At 35.2% G+C, this 23606-nt stretch overlaps 1 protein-coding gene across 5 annotated transcripts in view; it reads left to right on the forward strand.

Moving 5' to 3' along the window:
- The window catches only part of LRR (capping protein regulator and myosin 1 linker 1 leucine rich repeat protein), a 224324-nt gene that overhangs the window by 35144 nt on the left and 165574 nt on the right, over positions 1-23606 (forward strand). For all 5 annotated transcript variants that reach the window (XM_085815078.1, XM_085815079.1, XM_085815080.1 and 2 more), the window contains 3 exons: positions 54-222; positions 20640-20713; positions 20824-20899. In XM_085815078.1, coding sequence (XP_085671204.1) covers positions 54-222; positions 20640-20713; positions 20824-20899 — 319 coding nt within the window. The remainder of the gene's footprint in view (positions 1-53; positions 223-20639; positions 20714-20823; positions 20900-23606) is intronic.

Consider the following 23606-nt stretch of genomic DNA (forward strand, 5'->3'; position numbering starts at 1 on the left):
AAAATGTATAAAATTATATATTATTTAATAAATATTATCATTTTTAATTTCAGGCATGTAATCAGGAAGCTGGAAGTTGTTCCTCCTACCCGATTGCAGGCTATGTTAGAGTACAATCATGCCCTTGAGACCAAAGATACAGGCCCTTGTGGAGGGTATTCTACTCAGTATGCTTGTATGTGTGATTACCATAGTTTGCCATATCGAGAAGAAGTTGCTTGGGTGAGTGATAAGTTTCTTGGATTTTTTTAGTAAGTAGTTTTAGAATTTTTTAATTTAGCTAAGATAGTTAGTTCTTTAAATTAGTTCTTCAGTAGTTATAATAAAATGTTAAGTGGTATATTTTCACTGTTCAAAAGTGCATTTTTATCAAAAAAAGGATGCATTAATGCTTCTTGATACATTAATCTCAGTAAAAAAAACTTGATGAACTGGTAGACACATTTAAAAATTTCTATTTTTAATTTGAGTTTGGCTTTGTAGGTATGGAATCTACTGATTTACTTGGCTGATATTAAGGACAATGTTCAAGGTTAATACACAGTAATGATTAATTTGAAGGTAACACAGGAAAGAGGAATAATCCGTGTTGTAATAACAGAAAAATACTATAAAATTAGTAATACAACAGTTTTGAGCTTGGCCTAGATTTAAGTCAGGATCTTAATCAATTTCGAGGACAAACAGGTACAGATCCAGGAGCAAAGAAATCTACAATCTTGTAGATATCTTTGCTTCTGATGAAGAGGGACCTGTACCTGTTTGCCTTTGAAATCGATTGATTGGCTTAAATATATGCTAAACTCAAGGTTGTTGTGTTACTAATTTTATGTTTCACTTGGTATGCATCTCTTCTGCTTTCAGAAAAATACTAGTAAAATTTTATTTTCAGACAGCTGAATGCAGAGAGTAAGTTTGCTGTGTAAAAAACAAAACAAAAAAGAACATTGTAACTGACAGAAGAATAAAGTTCACTTAAAATGAAGAAACTAACTTTATAAATTACTATGGTCTAATAAATCATAAATCTCTGTAATTATCCCATACATTTTTGTTTTGTTTTGTTTTGTTTTTGTTTTGTTTCCTGTTTGTACTTTACACAGATAGTTTTGTTTTATACTGGTGGTTTTTGGTTGTAAATGTTTCCATGGCTGGGGGGGGGAAAGAGCTTATTTCTTGGGAGGGGGGGATAGAACATGGTTAATCCGTAATCCAGCTGATCACAAGTGGTTAATGAGAAGTTAATTAAAAAAATTAAGTTTTAGTTTGGAAAAGCTGTGGAGCCTATCAATTACATGATTAACTAGAGAATCAGTCTAATTTGTGCTTAAATTCACCTTCAGTGGCTTACTTTAATGAGTACAGGTGTGGCAATTCTGAGATACCCTAACCCTTCAGGGGATTATCTTCTTGGTAAGGCAGTTGACACCATCCTGCAGTCCCAGTGATCTATTCCCATTTCCTTCCCTTAGCTACTATTTTCCCCTATTTTTTGCCCTTGTGGTTTTCCTCCTCTTAGGCTGGGGCTCATCATGAAAAGCTGTTACAGCGCTATTTTCTAGTTTTCAAGTGGTGAGAAAATTGCCTACGTGTTTGCCATGGGGGGGTGTCATTGGAAAAGAGGGCCTTCGTAGATGAAAGCCATGGTGCTGTCCCCAACACTCTGCTTTGGCCTATGCTTCAGCTAAATGAGAGGCTTGTTGTTGTCCTCATAGGTGTCAATCAGCTGTCTTGCTTGATCTTTGTCAGCGGCTTAGGGATAAGTTTTTGGGAAAATCGACTGTGGGGCTTCCGTTTGCATATAGAACCAGTTAGCCCTGGTGCAAGAATTTGCATCCATGGTGGATGGAGCCACCAGGTCCAAATCCTTTATCTAACTCAGTATGGCTTCTCAAAATAAAACAAATGTGGAAAATGAGAATATTTCACAATATGGCAATCAAAAGAAAATTCCATCCCAATTTCTTGTCATTAGTAACACCACAGGCAATGTGCAAAAAATGTCACATTTTATACTAGATAAAAATATTAAATCTGTTATTGGGGAACCAAATAACATCAAATAGATGCATTCTGTTGATCCACTAGCAGAAACTGTTTCATCTATTCAATTTGTCACCCTCCTTGGATAAAAAAAAAGTTAGGGTAAGGTGACATTAATATTTCAGAACATAAATCATTAAATTACTATTGTTGCGTTACTTCTGATCTTCTATTTGCATCTGCAGAGGAAACTGTCTCAGAGCTGTCCGACCAGAATGTCTGTTCTGCAAGGCAGATCAAGTTGCACTGAAAAGGTCAGTTAATAAATACGAAACACATAACTCCTGACCTTCTGTTTGCTTGATCTTCCGAAAAGTATTAAACGGAGTATTTACACTGCTGTGTAAGACTTTACATACAAAACCCCTCAAGATGTTTACAATACCAGCACTTTGGCCATTCAAAAGTGTCCTTTTGTGGCAAAGTGCATGTTGCTCTGTGGGAGACCACATGAGTGAAAATTGCGGTGCTGAGTGTTATATGTAAATTGTAAAGAGCAGCACATAACTTTCTCTTAACTATGCCTGAAAATGGAAAATAGAAAAGGAGGTGCAAATATTAAAAGTAACAAAGAATATTTTTTTAGGCAAGAAAATTAATAGCAGATTTGCGACTACATCAAAATATACCATATGCTATTGCATTTAATTCTGTGAAATCAATCACTGCACATACTCACAAAATACACAGCTTGTTCTAAATTTGCAACATCACAGCACAAAAACCCATGGCATCAATAGTAAAAATATTGTATACAGTCAAAAGTCGTTAATCCGGACTCGTCGGGACTTCGGTGATTCCGGATTATCGATTTTTCCGGATTATAGATCATCAGTTTAAATCTCGTAAGATGGCATGCAGAAATTCTAAAATTAAAAATATAAAACCGTAATTTATGAAATAAAGAACAATTATGATCTAAAGGGTATCAAAATTTACATAAAAAAGCTTAATATTTATTTGTTTACTTTATTAAACATTTCTTTCAATGTAAGTTGTTTAAGTTGCTTTGTTTTATGTGATAATACTTTCTCTTTAATTCTATAAACAGACATAATTTCTTGTTCAGTTACAAAGTTCCGCTGTTGTAGTCCCGTTAATTGCTGTGCCGAGAATACCAACTAACTTGTCAATTGAAATTTTTTCATTTTCACTAACCTCTCTGTCACATTCTTCATGTCTTTATCCATTTTTGCAGCAATTCCACTTTTTGTTTGTTGGACATCAAAACATACTTTCGTTTTGTAGATCCTTTAGAAGTTCCAGAATCGGAAATTCTATTTGACATAATCGAAAGTTCAAGTTTACTTTTATAAAATTGCTCTTACAGTCTGCAAAAAATAATAAGCGGGATCCAATTCGAAGATTAAGGAACAACGCAATCATTAACATTAACTGAAATAGATAATTAGATAATTTTAGCTTACACCGTCCGTTATACATTAAACGCGCAGGTGAAAACGTATTCTGCACTTGCGCACATGCATATGCGCAGTAGTCAAGGTCTTACGCGCACGCGTTAAACGCCTGTGCGCAGAAAGTTTTTAGCTTTGAGTCTGGATTATGGGTGTCCGAACTAACGACTTTTGACTGTAATAAGCAAACATAGCAGAACTCAACTGAAGATAAGAAAGGAGCAAATAAATCTCCAAAACCTCCTAGAAATCCCAGTGCAAGCCCTTTTGGATGCATCTATTCAGATAATATAGATACTGATGACATGGGCATAGAAGCGGGACTGGGCATCCTGAGGCACCTGCTTCTATGTAAAGCAAAAACACAGCACCGAAAAAGTAGACAGCATTCATAACAACATCTTTATCTCATAGAATTTATGTAGCTTTCACCAAAATCTTGTTAACATCAAAGACGTGATCAATGAACGTCATCCTGTATGTTTGTCACTGCAGGAGACTCATTTAAAACCAGTGAAAGAAGCTAAACTTCAAAGTTTCTCATTTGTCTGGGAAAGCCTTCTGTAGATGAGCATGCAAGTGGAAGTGTAGGTCTCGTCACTTCAACTTGACTACCCCTCCATTTCATTTCCTTTAAAAATTAGTCATTCCCATTCAAAGAAATATAAGGATTCTGGTGTCAGGTTTTAGTGTCTATTTGCCTCCCAATGAATGTGTTGATGAATGTGATTCAGATGATTTAATAGAGCAGCTTCCTCAACTTTTTATCATAATAAGGAAATTTAATACCCATAGTCTGCTCCAGGCAAGTAAAAACACAAATCCTCGAGATAGGCAAATTGAGAAAATGATTGAAGATCATTGCCTTTGTCTCCTCAATAATGGACGGTAGTAATTTATTTTGTCTCCTCAATAATACTTCCACGAGCCTGCATATATCTTTCATGCTATTGATCTTGACATCTGTACGTTATCCCCCTCAGAGGCTCACTTTTGTGAGTATGGGTGTGGCAATCCTGAGGTACCCTAGTCCTTCAGGGGATCATCTTCTTGGTGAGACGGGTGTCACGATCCTGGAGCCCCAATGATCTATCCTCTTTTCCATCTTCTCTCCTCTGACCTGATACTCTTTTCCTTCCATCCTCCCTTGTGGTTTCTTTCTTCGGAGTTTGGGGCTCGTCACGAGAAACTGGAGCAGCCCTTGTCTCTAGTTTTCGAGTGGCGAGAAAACTACCCACGTGTTTGCCATGCACAGAGACCCGTGTCGCTGGAAAGGAGGGTCCTGGTACTTGAGGGGCGAGGTACTGTCCCCAACACACTGCTTTGGCCTCTGCTTCAGCTAAACGAGAGGCACCTTAGTCGTCCTCACGGGTGTCAATCGGCTGGTCCATAGTCCTTGTGTCGGTGGTTTGGGGATAAGCTCTCGGGAGTACCTGCTTTCGGGAAAGCCGACTGTGTGGCTTCAGTTTGCGTATGGACCTGGTTAGCCCTGGCGCAGGAATCTGCGTCCCCTTGTTAGGCTCCGTGGTGGGTGGGGCTGCTGGGTCCGAATCATACTTCATCTATCAATATGGCCTCTTCAAATGAGAAATACGAAACTTGTCTTCCATCAAAAAAAGTAAAAACGAATGTGAATGCAAATGCTAAAGAAATTCTACCTAAATTCCTTGTCATAACTAACTCAATAGGCGAACTTCTAAAAATGTCACCATTCCTGATACAAAAACATATACAAGTGACTATTGGTGAGCCAAAGACAATAAAATGACTGCGCTCTGGAGACCTTCTTATAGAAACAGTTTCTCCAGCTCAATCTGCTACCCTCCTCAAACTCGAAAAACTTGGGCAAGTCGAAGTTAATGTGACAAAACACAAATCTTTGAATTACAGCCAGGGCATTATATCTGAGACTGATCTCATCTTCGTGTCAGAACTGTCCGATCAGAATGTCAGTGCTGCAAGGCGGATCAAGATGTACAAAGAAGGTCAGCTGGTCAATATGAAACATGTAATCCTGACTTTCAATTCGCGTGATCTGCCGAAAAGTATTAAGGCTGGGTATTTGCACTGCCCTGTAAGACCTTACATACCTAACCCCTTACGATATTTTCAATGTCAGCGATTTGGCCACTCAAAAATGTCCTGTCGTGGCAAACTTACATGTGCATGTTGCTCTTTGGAAGGCCATGACAGTGAAAATTATAGTGCCAGCCCACTATGTGCAAATTGCAAAGGGGAGCACACGGCATTCTCTCGACTTTGCCCAAAACGACAGTCTGAGAAGGAGATGCAAGCGCAGTAAAATCGGTCAAATCCATAGGCACCCAGACAATCCACACACCAAATAAACAACCAGTCCAAAATCCTCAACAAAATACACCAGCGAAACCGAAACATTCAATAACAACAATAGAATATAATAAAGTGAAAGAAAACCTTATGAGAAGCAAAGAAATACAGAAAACATCAAAGCCTGATAGAAAAATAAGTGTCAGCTCTAGCTCTGAGCATCTTGACTCAGAGATGGAGGTAGAAGAGGGCTTAAACATCCCGAGGAACCTACTTCCACGTAAAACCAAAACACAGCATAGGAAAGAAAAAAATAATGAATAATGGCCACCCTCGTTTCTTGGAATTGTCGCGGTTTCCATCAACATCTTGATAACATGACTTGATCAATTTGCATCATCCTGTGGTTTTGGCATTACAGGAAACTACTGAAACCAGGAAAGCAAACTAAAATTCGAAGGTTCACAATTTTTAGGAAAGACAATATTGTAGGTGAACGTGCCAGTGGAGGTGTAAGTCTCTTTGCCTCACTAGACTACCCAAGCAATTCAGTTCCTTTAATTACAAGCCTTCAAGCTTTTGCCATCCAAATAAGTTTAAGGACCCTGGTTTCAGTTTGTTCTGTTTTTTTGCCTCCAAACGTCCACATTGATCAAAGGATTTGGATAGTCTAATAGAGCAACTGCCTGAACCTTTTGTCATAATAGGCGACTTTAACGGCCATAGTTTGCTTTGGGGGAACAAGGATACTAATCCTCGAGGTAGACAAATCGAGATAATGATTGAAGATCATTCTCTTTGTCTCCTAAACAATAGAAAAGTTACCTACTTCCATGAGCCTACAAAGACTTTTCACGCTCTTGACCTTGCCATCTGTTTACCATCTCTTTTGCACTTTTGGCGTTGGGAATGATCTCCATAATATTGATCATTTTTCTCTTTTAGTTTCTATCGCACGAGAATGTGCAAATCCCATGTCAAGATCTCCTCGATTTATACTTGAGAAGGCAGACTGGCAGCTCTTCTCATCTCTTGCAGAGCTCGCAGAAGAGATGGAGGAAGGTGTGGAAATCAATGATGCAGTGAAAGCCATTACTGATAAAATAATGCAGGCAGCTAGGACCTCTATACTGATGACATCAGGAATGATACGAAAATATTCAAAGCCATGGTGGAACCGTGAGTGTCAAGAAACCCTTAGAGAACAGAGAAAAGCCTGGAGAATTTTTCGTAGAGCCAGAGGGATTCGTGGATACACTGTGTGTCATCAATAACATCCTCTACTCCGAGTAAAAAGGTATGGAAGAGAGTTAGGAAAGGATGCGGTATGTATAATATCACGCACTTTCCATCTTGGAAAAAGATGGCCGAGTAATTAGCACTACGGAAGAAATTGCAAATATCATTGGTGAGACCTTTGCGGCTGTTTCTAGCGGCAGCAACTATCCGCCAGTATTTCTTTCTGTGAAGAAATACTCAGAGAGAACTCCCGTATCCTTAAACTCTAGTAACTCAGAGCCTCATAATAAAGATTTCACTATGCTTGAGCTAAAGAAAGCCCTGCTTCAGACTCATAGGTAAAGTCCGGGTCCAGATGGTGTCAGCTATGATATGTTGAAGCATCTTTCCTCTACGGCATTGGTCGCTCTTCTCTCGCTCTACAATGGAGTGTGGAAGGACCACTGTTTTCCCAATTTGTGGAAAAAAGCTGTTGTCATTCCCATAGCTGAACCAGGCAAAGACCTGAAGAATCCCTCTAATTATCGGCCTATCACATTAACTAGTTGCATCTGTAAAAGTTGTTTGAAAAAATGGTAAATTGTCGCTTACTCTACTACCTTGAGAAAAACAATGTAATCTCACCATACCAGAGTGGTTACCGTAAAGGTTGATCTACGACTGTCACCTTGTGTCTGTGTTCTTTGACATGGAGAATGCTTATGACAAAACCTGGAGGTATGGCATTTTACGAGAACTTCACTCTTGTGACTTGCGTGGCAATTTGCCGATTTTCATACAAAATGTTTTGAGCGCTAGGACTTTTCAGGTGAGGATTGGCTCTGTTTTCTCAGATGTATTCGAACAAGAAGAGGGTGTGCCTCAAGGCTCCCCCCTACTGTGGCAGGGTCATTATATGTGGATGACCTCCAAATAAGTTGTCATGGTGCAGATATGAGATTTGTCGAGAGACATTTACAGATTGCTCTTAACAGAATTGAGAAATGGTCAGAAAAACACGAGTATATCTTTTCAAAGCAAAAAAATGTCTGCATGCACTTTTGTCGAAAGCGAGATATGCATCCCGAGCCGGAGCTTCACTTTCAAGACTCTTTGATTCCTGTCGTACCAGAAGTCAAGTTTTTAGGAGTGATGTTTGACCGAAAGTTGACCTTCATTCCCCATGTCCTTTACTTGAGGAAGAAGTCTTTCAAAACACTGAATATTTTAAAAGTCTTGGCGAACACCTCCTGGGGTGCCGAGTGGGAATCAATGCTTCGCATTTATAGAGCTCTTGTACGCTCTAGACTGAACTATGACTCGGTTGTATATGGCTCGGCACAGTCTTCCACTTTACTGAAGCTAGATCCTGTGCATCACCATGCCTTGCAGATTTGTTCTGGAGCTTTCAGAACATCTCCAGTTCAAAGCCTTTATGTTGATTGTTATGAACCACCACTCCAGCTAAGATGCGAGCAATTATCCCTTCATTATTATTTCACTGTCTTATCACAACTCAACCATCCTTGTAAAATTCTGCTTGATGACAGTGACCTCTTATTTGAAGCACAACCCTCCTGTATTCCTACCTTCTCTTTACGAGTTCGTTCATTAATTGAGAAATATTCCATGTCTGACTTAAACATCCAGCCAGTAAAGCATTTTAAAATACCACCTTGGGAAAATGTACAAATTCACTTTCTTGATATTTTCATCCATCTGGTTAAAAAAAGTACTAATGAGACCATATATCAACAACTTTTCTCAGAACATAGACAAATTTACATTAATTATATTCCTTTATATACAGATGGATCGGTCATGTTGGAATGTCTTTCGTAATTGAAAATCGTATGGTGGGAAGACGACTTAATCTAAATTGTTCAGTCCTGACATCTGAACTGACTGCAATTTATCATGCCCTATTATCTATATCTAGACATTGCCGGAGAAGGTTTATTATCTGTTCTGACTTATTCAGTGCTCTGAAGGCTTTAGAAACATTCTCTGACACACAGAATCCGCTTATAGTTGAAATTTTAAAGTTGAATAAAATCCTAAGTAATCGTGGATTCGAAATTCTTTACTGCTGGATTCCTGGACACGTAGGAATAAAAGGTAATGAGTTGGCAGATATCACAGCCAAAGCTGCTGTTGAGGAATCTAGTCAACTCATTCTTCTCAGAGATATCGGCCAAACCATCAAGCAAAAAATTTTAGATAAATGGCAAGAAATCTGGGATGCACAATTAAATAATAAGCTAAGAAGTGTGAAGCCTAGAGTGCAATTTTGGGAAAGTACTCGAAACCGAAAGGAAGAAGTACTCTTGACTCATATTCGAATCGGCCACTCCAGAATCACGCACAATTATCTTCTCAAAGCAGAGAGTGAGCCAATTGGTCCCTACCGTGATAGCATTTTATCTGTTCGTCATTTTTTAATAGAGTGTCCGAATTTTAATAGACTAAGACTAAAGCATTTTAACGAGTGTGACTTGCCTCTTAACCGGTTAATCAGGAAAGAGGCCAATAATAATTTATTTCTATACTTGAAAGAAACAAGTTTCTATTATTTAATTTAATTTAGCTTTTACTATAGTTTAATTTTAATGTGTTTCATCGCTTGTTACATATCATTTGCCGAGTTTTAATATCTACTCCTTTTAATGTTCACCATTTTATTATTTCATGTAGATTTTATGACTTAGCTAGTTGTTGTTTTATAAAGTTAATCTATCTTTTTATAAACTACCATGTGTTTGGCGCATATAACCTTTCTGGTTATGCGCCATTAACTCAACTACCTCCACTTGTGACTACCTTTTAAAAGCTGAGAATGAGCCTGTTTGTTCAAATTGAAATGTTTGTCTATCTGTCCGTCATATTTTAATTGAGTGTCCCTGTTTTAATAGTCTTCAGCAGAAATATTTTAATAGCTGTGACTTACCTCTCGACCATTTAATCAGAAGAGAGGTCAGTGTGTGCTTTTACCAGGTTTTTTTATATGACTTCATCCTCTGGATTTTGTACATGTAGCTTTTTAAAATTTTTTATTAATAAGTATTTCATTTCATTAAATTAGGTCATCCCACCTTTTGTTTGGCGCATCATAATCATCATTGGTTTTAGCGCCAAAAAACTCACTCACTCACCCTGTTCGCCATCTGTTTTTCCATATTGTACATTTAGTGTTGGAAATGATCCTTACATTAGTGATCATTTCCCCATCTTATCTTTGTATCTTCTGTTGCACAAGAAGGAGTAAATTCCATGTCAAGAGTGCCTCATTTTATACTTGATAAGACAGACTGGAAACTCTTCTCATCTCTCGCAGAACTTACGGAAGAGATCATAAGAGATAGTGTATCTATGCAGCAAGTACTATTGAAAATGTTATTTGTATGCAGCTGCTATCTCTATACCTGTAACGTCAATAAAACAAAGAAAATATTAAAAACCATGCTAGAACTATGAATGCAAAGAAGCGCTGAGGCAACAGAGAAATACCTAGGGACTTTTCATAGATATTCCATATTCTCAAACCTTATTGCTACAGAAAAAAGCCAAAACTAATGCAAGAAAGTTAAGGTGCAAGAGCCAGAGGGATTCATGGACTTTGTATGTATCATCAATAACATCCTTTACGCTAGGTCAAAGAGTATGGGAAAGAGTTTTAAAAAATGTGGATTATACAAAGACCACTCACTTTCCTTTCTGGAAAAAGATGGCCGAATGATCAGCACAACAGAAGAGATCAAGCCCTGGTCCAGATGTTGTCAGTTATGATATGCTGAAGCATCTGGCCTGTAACTCATTGGCTTCCCTTCTCACCATTTCCAATCGAGTGTGGAATGAATAGTCCTTTCCTAGTGCATGGAAGAATGTAATTGTTATCCCCATAGCTAAACCAGGGAAAGACCCAAAGAGACCCTTCAATTAATGGCCTGTTGCTCTAACGAGTTGCATTTGCAAATTATTTGAAAAATTTTTAAATACTGCCTAGTCTATCACGTAGATAAATACAAAGTAATATCACCGTATCAGAGCGGTTTCCGCAAAGGTAGAAGAACAACTATGTATAATATGCTTTTTTCGGAAATCTCCATCCATAAAGCCTTTGTCAAAAGGAATCATTTAATTTCATTATTTTTTATATTCAAAAGGCTTGTGACAAGGCACGGAGATAGGCATTATGCTATCTTTACACCAGTGGCTTTCACGGTAACGTGCCAAGTTTCATTCAGAATTTTTTGAAGGCTTGGTTATTTCAAATAAAGATTGGCTCAGTGTTATCAGATGTTTTCTGTCAAAAGTGGGTGTGCCTCAAGGCTGCATTCTTAGTATTACTCTTTTTAGCTTAAGGTTTGGTTTATTTAATTACGGCAAAGCACACTAGGGCTATCTGCCTAAGGGGAGGGATGCCTTCGTGGAGGACTTTCTAAGGGAAACTGGCTCGTATACATGTTACACATGGGGAAAACCTCGAAAAGGCCCATGCAGCCAGCCCGTTCGCGGGATTCGAACCTCAGACCGAACTACCAGTGTTCAGCGACTTTACCGCTCGGCTGCTAGTGGGCTCCCTTTTTAGCTTAAGAATAAACTCTGTTCTGAAAGAGTTTAAGGTCACTATATGTTGATGACCAACTGATAAGTTGTCAAGGTGTAGATATGAGACACATGGAGAGACAATTGCAGGTCTCTCTGATCTTCATCCTGAGCCTGAACTTCAACTTCAAGGCTCATTAATTCCAGTTGTCCCTGACGTTTTTAGGAGTGATGTTTGACCATTAGCTTATTTTTCTTTCCCATCTCTTGTATTTGAGAAAGAAGTGCTTCAAAATAGTAAACCTGCTAAAAGTTTTGGAGAGCACCTCCTGGGGCATGGAACATTGCTCTTTACTTCACATTTCCAGATCACTTGTACACTCTGGATTGGACTAGGGCTCAACTGTCTGCGGATCTGCAAGACCTTTTATTTTAGTGAAACTTGATCCTGTCCATCATGAGGTTCTAAGAATTTGTTCTGGAACCTTCAGGACATCTCCTATCAAGAGCCTAAATGTTGATTGTTATGAACCTTCGCATCTGAGCAATTGTGTCTCTATCAGTATTCAGTATTTTGTCACAATCTGATAATCCTCTCTATATTTGTAAGCTTGATGACCGTTACAATCTTTTATTTTCTACATGAATGACTCTTTAATGTACTCCCTTTCTCGGAAAGGATTGAATCATTGATGGAAAAATATTGCTTGGCTGTTACATTCATCTTTAAGCTGTTCCAGAAAAAGTTTATAATTTATAACAACTCATTAAGTTCTCTAAAAGCTTTACATAATTTTTCTGACATTTGAATTCCTCTACTAGGCGATATTTTAAGAATATGTAAAAATTAAAGAGCCTTGGATATGAGATTTTTTACTGCTGGATCCCAGGACACATAGGCATAAAAGATAATGAGCTGTCAGACAGAGTAGCAAAGTCTGCAATTGTTTGGTGTGATTAAAATGATCATCAAGGAGTGAATCTTAAGTAAATGGCAGTATTCTGTGATGATTAGTTTCTGAATAAATTGAGAAGTGTCAGCCTTAACCCTTTGAGGGGTGGTGGTCGTGCCGTGAAACCACCAATTTTCTAAATTTGTCCCGCTATTGTTTCCAAACTGTTTGAGTGAAAACCGATTGATTACTTATCTTTTACCTCTAAATAACGCAAAATTACTGCAGAACTATACATTTTTTAGGTCTTAGTATTTTAAATTGGATGCCTTTTAAAATTCATTTTCAGTAAGACAAAATAACTTCCTTTTATTTATATTAATAACTTAAAATTTAAAAATTTTTTATCGCACATCATTATTTCTATCATAAACAATAAAAATACAGCAGTAATTAAACTGCATATATAAACAACCTGTGTATATTTATGGTATTTCCTTTGTGGTTTCAGGGCGCGACCCCCACTAGAGCATTGCGCTACAATGCTCACGTTCCCCTAGAGGCTCGGTGGTCGAGCCCTGAAACCACTGCTCTTTATAGTAATGTTTGCTGCTTTGAAATAGAAGTGTTTTTCACCCAGATATAGATAAGGGGTTTTGAAATCACAAGAGTTATTGTATTACCAAACAATACATGCACCAGCCCCCATAAAATATTTTTCATTCCAGAGATTTTTCTCTGCTTTCAACATGCTTGCTCTCTATGCTAGTACTGTGATTTCCTAAATTATTTTGGGAATATGGGATATGTGGACTGTTTTGACCACCAAAAAAGCCTATATGAAATTGATAGAAAAAGTAAAAAATGGTGGCATCGAATCTTCTTTCATTTTATTGATGTCACCATTATAAACGCCTTCATTATGTACCGAATGCTTCCAGAAAGTGACCCCAGTTTGAAAATACTCAAGTCTTTCAGAATGAATATATCAGTAATATGATACGAATAGGAAATGAAGGATCTGTACCAAAGCGAAAAAGATCAAGCCTGCCTATCAACATAAAAAAACGTAAATTTTATGTGCCAGATGAAAAACAACTAAAGAACGCAGGACATATGCCAGTAAAATGCAAATCCCAGTGGTGTAGATTTTGTAGCGCAAGGGAGAAACCTCATAGAACAAGATACATGTGCGAAACGTGCAGTGTTGGCTTATGGATGTATCAAAAAGATAAAACATGCTTTGAACGGTTCCATAAAAAATAACTTAGTTCTTTGACATTAAAAAAAATTTTAATATTGAGTTTTTTTTATCTACGAGTATTTGTCCCAATTTCCTTATTATGTAATTCCTTATGTTTTCACTGCTGCAGAAAAATTACATAAATTATAATTTTTTTTTTTCTGATGATATACTTTGTAAAATAAAGTAAAAAATTTATATTTGATGCAATTTTTAAATGCAGTTTTTTTTTATTCGCAAATTTCGTCATTCATTGGAAATGCGTACTGGAAAAGGTAAGTTGTTTTTTCCTTTTAACTCAGTAAGTTTCAAAGTCCTAGATGCGCGCTGGTTTCACAGCGAAACCACCACCCACAGATTAATGGGCGGGTGTAGATTTTTGTAATTCATATATTATTTGTCTCTAGGATCATAATATTCGATTTCTAGTGTTTTTAGTAAAAAATTTTAAAAATAATATAGCACGCGTCAAAGGGTTAAAGTAGAGTACTAGGAGACTACTAGAAAACAGCGAGGAAGTCGTGTAAATATGTATAAGAATTGGTCACTCTTGAATCACACACAATTATCTTTTGAGATCCAAGAGTGAACCTGTATTGTATCTTCAAATTGTAATAGTGTTTTTCTGCGGATCACTTTTCAATTGAGCATCCTCATTTTAACAGACTTCAACTGAAGTATTTTAATGACTGTGATTTGCCCCTTGAATATATAATTGAGAATGTTACGATCGCTGAAAATTTAAGGGGTATTTCTTTTAAACTTTAACTAACTTAACTGGTTGGTGCCAGACAAACACTAACAAATGAAAAGAATAATAATTCTTCTTTACTTAATAAATAAACTGAAACTCTAAAATCCTAACTGAGTAGAAAAGTAGGAGGAGGAAATGTTTGATTGAACTATCACACAATACATTTAATCAACTGTTCTAGAGTCAATTAGATCAATTAATGCCAATTCACACTTCATAAATGTTAACCTGAAAATAAGAAGGAATAAATCTTCACTGGTGCTTGGGTAGTGAGATACTATCTCTCAAACAAAACATTTCTTAATTTTACTAAACTACATATTCAATCATTTCAATAAGTACTCGAGAGCAACAAGTTCAGATTCATTCATTCAAAAACCTCACAAATGCCAGAAAAGAAATATTCATAATACAGTCAAAAGTCGTTAATTCGGACACCCATAATCCGGACCTCAAAGCTTCAAACTTTCTGCGCATTCGTCACGTTGACGCATGCGCGTAAGGCCTTTACGGCTGAGAATATGCTTGTGCGCGTGCGCAAAATACGTTTACGAGTGAGCGTTTAATGTATAACGGACGGGATAAGCTAAGCTAAAATTATTTAATTATCTATTTCAGTTAATGTTGCAGATTACGTTGTTCCTTAACCTTCGAATTGGATCCGGCTTTATTATTTTTTGCAGACTGTTAGAGCAATTTTATAAAAGTAAGCTTGAACTTTCGATTTTGTCAAATAGAATTTCTGATATATATTTATTAATATGTAAATGATCTACAAAGCGAAAGTATGTTTCGAAGTTCATTAAACAAAAAGTGGAATTGCTACAAAAAATGGATAAAGGCATATCCTTTATCCATTTTTTGTAGCCGTGGTGCCGCGCAGTGAATTGGAAGTTGATCTGTCAGCACTATCCTTATCTTCAGAGCAGATGTTTTTATTTTATAATTCCTTATTAAATGTAGTATTTCATCTCGATGTACTCCATCTTTGATATGATTTAAATCAAATTCCTCGCCATTATAATTCGCTTCCGATAGCGAAGAAAGTGACAGCGGTTATTGAAAACGAAAAAATTTCGATTGACAAATTAGTCGGTATTCTCGACACAGCAATTATAGGACTTGAACAGCGGAACTTTGTAACTGAACAAGAAATTATGTCTGTCTATAGAATTAAAGAGAATGTATTATCACATAAAAAACAAAGCAACTTAAACAACTTAACATTGAAAGAAATGTTTAATAAAGTAAACAAATAAATATTAAGCTTTTTTTTTTTTGTAAATTTTGATACCCTTTAGATCATAATTGTTCTTTATTTCATAAATTACGGTTTCATTTTTTAATTTTATAATTTCTGCATGCCATCTTACCAGATTTAAACTGATGATCTATAATCCGGAAAAATCGATAATTCGGAATCGCCGAAGTCCCGACGAGTCCGGATTAACGACTTTTGACTGTAGTAACAAGCAGTCCCTCAAAAGAAAAATCAATCATCAGTTTAATTAGAATCCCGGTGCCTAAATATCATTTATCATTAAACCCAAAACATATTCAGATAATTATAATATGTGGCTAGTACAAGTTAAGGGCGCATTGTGATAACCCTATTGAAAGATATCAGCTATACCCCAAGTTAAACAAATTTCCATGCTTCTTAAAAGCCTCATGTCTTAAACAAATGGAGTGACTATAACACACCACATTAAGTTAACACGCAAAATAAGCAAATGTAATAAAAATTATAAAACACATTTATTATTTTCTAGATTATCTTAAATCTGATAGCTGGGTAACTAACTGATCAGCTCCTTCACATACAACAGTAAGTAATATTCTTCATTATTACATTCAAGTTATTTCAATAGAACAGATATCCAATTTAACAGAACAAATGATTATTCTGTACACAAACTGAAACATTTAATATTTTATCAAATTAATTTCCTTTAAGAAACATTGAGATTTTCTCAAATCTATTGTATTATCTAAAATTAAATATAAGTAATGATTCATGGCAGTTAAACATTTAAACTAATAATCACTTTCTAAACCATTAAGTATCAGCAAATATTCAAATTTTCATCAAACATTAAAATGACAGCTCATGCTTGAGTATTTAAACTAATTATTAAATTAAAGAAAATTGAAAATAATTCACTCACAGGATGAAGTTCTCACAACACACTCCTATTACTCGGGAATGCCATTCTTCTGGTGTATTTGTAAATGGAAAAGACAAGAAATAAAAATCATCACTCACAGAGTGAAGTTCATACATCACACTCCTATTACTCGGGAATGCCATCCTTCTGGTATATCTTTAAATGGAAAAGACAAAAGATAAAAATCATCACTCGCAGGGTTGAAATTTATACATCACCCTCCTGTTGCTCGGGAATGCCATCCTTTTGGTATATTTGTAAATGGAAAAGACAAGAAAGAAAAAGCATCACTCACAGGATGAAGTTCATACATCACACTCCTATTTTTCAGGTATGCCATCATCGACTGATTAATAAAGAGTTTTAGTAGTTCCACAGATTGTCCATCTTATTTTGTTGACAAGTTTCAATAAAAATCAAGACCCAAGGGCAAATACAGTACAGAATCCGAAATCCAGATGTCCATTATCCAGAATGATCTAAAATCCGGACCTCAAAACCACCAACAACCTTTTTTCTCATAGGCTTTACGCAGGCACATTTGATTCCCCCTCCGCGCATAGTAAAACATCTGGAGAGTTCCGATTCCTTATTTCACTTTGACACTAAATAAAATACCTTGTTATTGAAGAAACAGTCATTTTAGCATAAATTTGTATGATCAGTAATTTGGCTCCATTGCTGCATATCTGCCTGGCACACATCTCAAACCGAACCATTCCATATAGATGCATCGTTGATCTGACGCCAACCTGGTGAATCATTATTTATTATACTTTCCTTTCATCACCGCATGTTTATCATAACGTGACAACTATATGCTAAAAATAGATTTTGTTGATGATACTCATAGACCCAAAGATTATATTTAGGGCTATCTGAATTAAGAATAACTGATTTGTTATTCACATAAACTTAGAATCAGCACCAGGTCTCATACAGCCGCACCGAGTCGCAGAATTTAGGACCCACAGAGGCTGCATCAGGCGTTAAGATATCTAGCACCGGCCCTCAATAATGTTTAAGTACATGCGGGAATTTATTTATTCAGAACTTTGATAAGCCTTAAGCATGTGCAAGAAATAGATATAAGTATAAAAAATAACTAACCTAATACAGTTCAGGCTTAATTGTCTCAGTACACAATAGAAGTAAGATAAAATTTAACGGAACCACTTGTTGTTAGTCACCAATCTCATGATGCATATCCAAATAAATACGTATAGTGAAGGATAGCTACATTTGATGATGATGATAGCCGTTAATTTTATAGGTTTTCGGGTATCGCAAAACAAAGGTGAAATTTTTCAGTTAAGGGATTTTGTAAAGAAATGTGGAGAAGCAGTAAATAAATGAAGATGATATAAAAGAAGTTTTTCTTTGTGATGACAGTACTTCTCAATCATCAATCAGTTAATGAATGGTGAAGTCTGTAGTATGGTTCTAGATCCAAAAAATACAGCTACATATAGTGAAGAAAGTGACAGAGAAAAAATTAATTACTGTTACTGAAAATGAGAAAATTTCAATTACCAAGTTAGCCGGAATTCTCGAAACAGCAGTTACAGGACTTCAACAATGTAACTTAACAAGAGATTATGTCTGTCTACAGAATTAAAGAGAAAGTGTTAGCACAAAAAAAAACAAAGCAACTTAAACAACATTGAAAGAAATGTTTAATAAGGTAAAAATTTTTTTGGCAAATTTTGATACCCTTTAGATCATAAATACTTCATTATTTCATAAATCACGATTTCATATTTGTAATTTTATAATTTCTACATGCCATCTTACTATATTTAAACTGATAATCTAATATCTAGAAAAATCCCAAATCCGGAGTTGCCAGAGTCCCGACGAGTCCAGATTTTGGACTTTGTACTGTACTGGTATCTGGAAGTTTCTTTTTACATCTGGAACCTTTATCAGGATAAAGTTCAACAAATGAGGACAACACCTTGAAGGATCTATCTGGAGAATCATGGGTCAGAAAAAGCAAGAATAATCACGACGAATACTTTTATCTGGATACCTCGAGAATATGTATTTACAATTCTCGGCACATGCGACGAAGAAACGGCGAAGCTATCTTTTGTGTAGAGCACTTTCTCAGTTTGAACTAAAATTCTCATTAGCTGAAAGCCGAGAGAAACCCTGCCTCAGACCGCAGGCGCAATAGGACATAAACCCCTGCTGCAGGGCAAATGTCTCCACACACTTTTTATGAAACTTTACATCACTGCAGCCCCAAATCTGACTGACGTCTAACCTCATGTGATTTCCAAAGAAAACTCAGGTTTCTCCACCCCATAAAAACCATAGGTCCAAAAATTCTGCATAAAATTAAATTTCACCAATGTTAGACTTGTTATTTAACTAAAAAACTACACCCAATCAAACGAATCAAAATAGAGTCATACAACAAAGGCATGGCTGGCACCAGTTGCACCCAGAATGTGAGAAAGAAATCGACCCCTCCCCCCAGCTAATAGGCGAGAAAACTAACGATAAGATTAAATTGACGAAAATTTACTGAACACCTATGTCCGAAAGAAACTGATTCATTGAATCATTGCAACGTTCACAAGGCAAGAGTGCAAGTGAAAAAGAGAAGGCCAACATTTATGACTCTTTTACTGCCCATTAGCAAAGAAAACCCCTTCAAAAATATTCAAAAGCATACAATACTTCCCTCAGTACTCTTGTTATCGTAAAAGCCATTAAACAGATGTCATTTCCTTTCAAAGAAATGATCAAAAGAAAGGCATCCTGTCTTTGTTACAAAATTATACCGTTGACAAAATAACCAGCTAAAGCTGTTAACACTTACAAATGCACTCTTTACAATTTCAAATTTAAATGAAATGCAAATAAAATACTTAATTATTGAGTACTTAAAAAAAAATTAACACACTTAAAAATTCGTGACACAAGAGAAAACAGGTCAGTAAGTGTGCTGTTATTTTAAACTTGTCTTTTTCTAATGTGTGTGCTTGTAACTTATTTGTGTATGGAATTATGACACCAAGGTATGGAAAGGTTTTGTGTCATAAATTCCAATATCAATACTAGTTGTGTTTAACTTCAGTCAAAGCTCGCTGAAAGCCAGTTATAATACTTTTCAGTATTATAACTGGCTTTCAGCTTTTTATAAGAAAAATTGAAATTCTAGTCAGAGTGAATTGTAGCTACAAATGATATGAAGTTTATCATTTCTTTGTAATGACATTTTCTCACAAAAAGTATAGCCAATTTACAGTATCATAAACATAAGGATATAGAATACAGGAAAATAATTCATGTGAAAGGGGGAAATAAGAGAATACTCACATTTGAAGGGGAAATGTTAATCAGGTTGATGTAAGTTGAAGAGCTGAAATAAATGTATGCTAGCATTATGAGGCATTAAATTTGCCCAAACATAAACTTTGAAACTTAGGTAGTATAATAGTGGATATTACTTGGAAACATAGATGATATAACAGTGAATATTACTTGGAAAATTTAGATTCTTTAATTTTCTTCGGGGCAAAATATGTAATTTATTAGCAACATGGTGAAAGACGGGATCTGTCATTATAAGTTGATACAAAATGCAGATTTAGGAAAAGTTTTTCGAGTGAATTTTAGAGAGGTACTGGTTGTGAAGCTTGGTGTGTGTTATATTTGACAATATTAGTACGTAAGTGAGTATTTATAAAATTATTCCTAAATTTAGTAAATATTCCTAAATAAATAAAGGTAATTTATTAAAAATTCCTAAATAATCCTAAATAAAATAATAAACCATACTCCTTTATTATAAGTAAAATTGAAATAAAATAAATCAGTTTCTCCCCCCTTCCTACTACATGAAAAAGATTATTATTTAAGAGGAAAGACTAGAAATAAAGTTTCTAACAGTCTGTTTTCACTGTTTTAATTCTGTAAATCAGAGTAAGTAGACAAATCTTTTTTTTTTTTTAATAAATATGTTAAATTTGAATATGTTTCATTTGATTTTTTTTGCATTAAATGTTGTTATTATGTGAATGTTGTCAAGACTTTAAGTTTCTTAATTTTCTTTTTTAGGATGTTGATACAATATATCTTTCACATGACAGTAAAGAATTGTCCCTTTTAGATTTTGATCATCTTGATGGCAGGTAAGTCTACTCCCCAGATGCAGCTATCATTCTTTTACACTTTGTAATGTTTGATAAAATCATCTGACTTGATTTATTAATATATTTAATATATTGTATATTTTTTAAAGGGATCTTATGCCAATAATATCTGCTTTAATGTTCAATACGTGGTTTACAAAGTTTCGAGCCAGTGGCATAAAATTGGTAAGTTATGCAGTATTTGATAATTTAAATATTATTAATTATTTGAAACAATATATCCAGTTTCTTTACAAAATGTGTTTATCTTTGTACATAACTGTTTCTAGTTATTTGGTCACATCCATCATTGGGAAAACTAAAATTGAATTAATTTTAAGATTAAGCTGCACATAGTTGTTTATTCTATGACACTGTGTTGAATCACATAACACAATCAATGTGTGTATAATGTGATCCATAACAGTATATACATATATTTGCAGTTTACTAATTTTTAAAATATTGTCTAAGTTGACATGATAATTATTACAAGCTATATACAGTCAAAAGTCGTTAATTCGGACACCCATAATCCAGACCTCAAAGCTAAAAACTTTCTGCGCATGCGCCGCTTTGGCACATGCGCACAGGCGTTTTACCCATGCGCATAAGACCTTGACTACTGCGCATATGCGTGTGCGCAAGTGCAGAATACGTTTTCGCCTGCGCGTTTAATGTATAACGGATGGCTAAAATTATCTAATTATCTATTTCAGTTAATGTTAATGATTGCATAATCTTCGAATTGGATCCCACTTATTATTTTTTGCAGACTGTAAGAGCAATTTTATAAAAGTAAACTTGAAATTTCGATTATGTCAAATAGAATTTCCGATGCTGGAACTTCCAAAGGATCTACAAAACGAAAGTATGTTTCGATGTCCAACAAATAAAAAGTGGAATTGCTCCAAAAACTGGATAAAGACATGAAGAATGTGACAGAGAGGTTAGTGAAAACGAAAGAATTTCGATTGACAAGTTAGTCGGTATTCTCGGCACAGCAATCAACGGGACTTGAACAGCGGAACTTTGTAACTGAACAAGAAATTATGTCTGTTTATAGAATTAAGGAGAAAGTATTATCACATAAAACGAAGCAACTTAAACAACTTACATTGAAAGAAATGTTTAATAAAGTAAACAAATAAATATTAAGCTTTTTTTTTTTTTTTTGTAAATTTTGATACCCTTTAGATCATAATTGTTCTTTATTTCATAAATTACGGTTTCATATTTTTAATTTTAGAATTTCTGCATGCCATCTTACGAAATTTAAACTGATGATCTATAATCCGGAAAAATCGATAATCCAGAATCGCCAATCGTCCAGACGAGTCCGGATTAACGACTTTTGACTGTAGTAATTAAATAAAACAAATGACTAGAACATAAGAAAAATACTTAAAAATATTTCATTTGCCATTTGTGTTAAAATTTTGTGAAAAATGCCCAGTATAATATTATCTTGCATATTTTAAAAGTTTATCCTTTGGGTTAAATCAAGAAAAAATTTTATAATTTTTATAGTAATTCAGTAATACAGCACTTCATTGTCAGATATTTCAGTCAGTTTGCTAAATATCAATTGTATATCTTGATTTCTACCTTCTGGCTTCAAAATAACTATTAGTGTAAATCATTACATAGCCAGTTTTTAATTTAGATACAGTAGGTGCCACTTGATGTGATGTTTGTCCACTGCTATTTTGATAATAATAAAGGATGACGAAAAAATAACCTCCAAAATAGCTATGGAATTCAAATAATTTGATATAAATATAAATAGGAATATATAAATAACCTTTCCTAGCATTTTAATGAGGGAGATGCAAAAGCTTGTTTATGAACTCTTCATAATATCTTTAATGCAAAAGTATATTAATGAATGTTTCTAGAAATTATTCTGCCGATGCTGTTCCTCTTATCTTGATACTCAGAGGGCATCCTTCATTAGAAGAGAACTTGCCAAAGCAACCTTAGTTTGGTGTAGATGTTTTTGCTGCTGAAGAAAAGAGCCCTAAATTCAATAGTTTTATTGAAAATCTACATCAAACTAGAGTTTCCTACCCCCAATTTTAAATGGTTGACTAAAATCGAAATCCAAGATATTTGGTGTCTTAATCCCTCTCTTGGCAAAATTTCTTTGTAATGTGGCAATTTTTATAATGCATTCTAAACTTATTTGGCAACTTCACTTCAATCTAAAAAATATTTTCTATAATATTGTGATAATATTAACGAATTGTCGATCACAGTAAGTGATGTATTTTCCATGTCTTCATGTACAAAATGGATGTCACTTCACAAATTTGGTAACAATATTCAAATGGCAACATTAACCATGATCACTTTATGTGACATGTATTGTAACATGTTTTCAGTTTACAAAAGAAAGTAAATTAAATTAGGGCTTACAAAAAATTTTTGTATGATGGTTCATTAATATGAGAGAAAGATGTATTTCAACTTCAGAATACAAGTAAAACTGAGTAATTATCTTACATGCAGTGTAAAATAGGTATTCAGTGTACTCTTGATTATCTAGGCTAATGCTGGGGAAGCAGGTCACGGATAATCCAAACTATCAATATTGTATGTAAAAAAAAGTGTAATTTAATTTTTTTAAGAACGTTTAAATAATTGTCACATTTCAGTGCCAATTTTTTAATGCTATTTTATCATTGTATATGAGTCCCCTTTGGTCATCAAAGTCCAGTAGAATTTCAACAGAAATCACTGCTATCTTAGGACTAATGTAATTGTTAACATTTTCTTCAATTGTATTTTCAGCATCACTCCTTACCTTGTCTGTTCTTGTGACATTTGAAACGATAACTGCATCACTCAAACATTGAAAGCTAGGCACAGTTGAATCACCATCAAACTATTC

This window comes from Stegodyphus dumicola, chromosome 4 (genome assembly GCF_044657685.1).
Source record: "Stegodyphus dumicola isolate Sdum_Otavi_A_Nest chromosome 4, ASM4465768v1".
NCBI lineage: Eukaryota > Metazoa > Arthropoda > Arachnida > Araneae > Eresidae > Stegodyphus > Stegodyphus dumicola.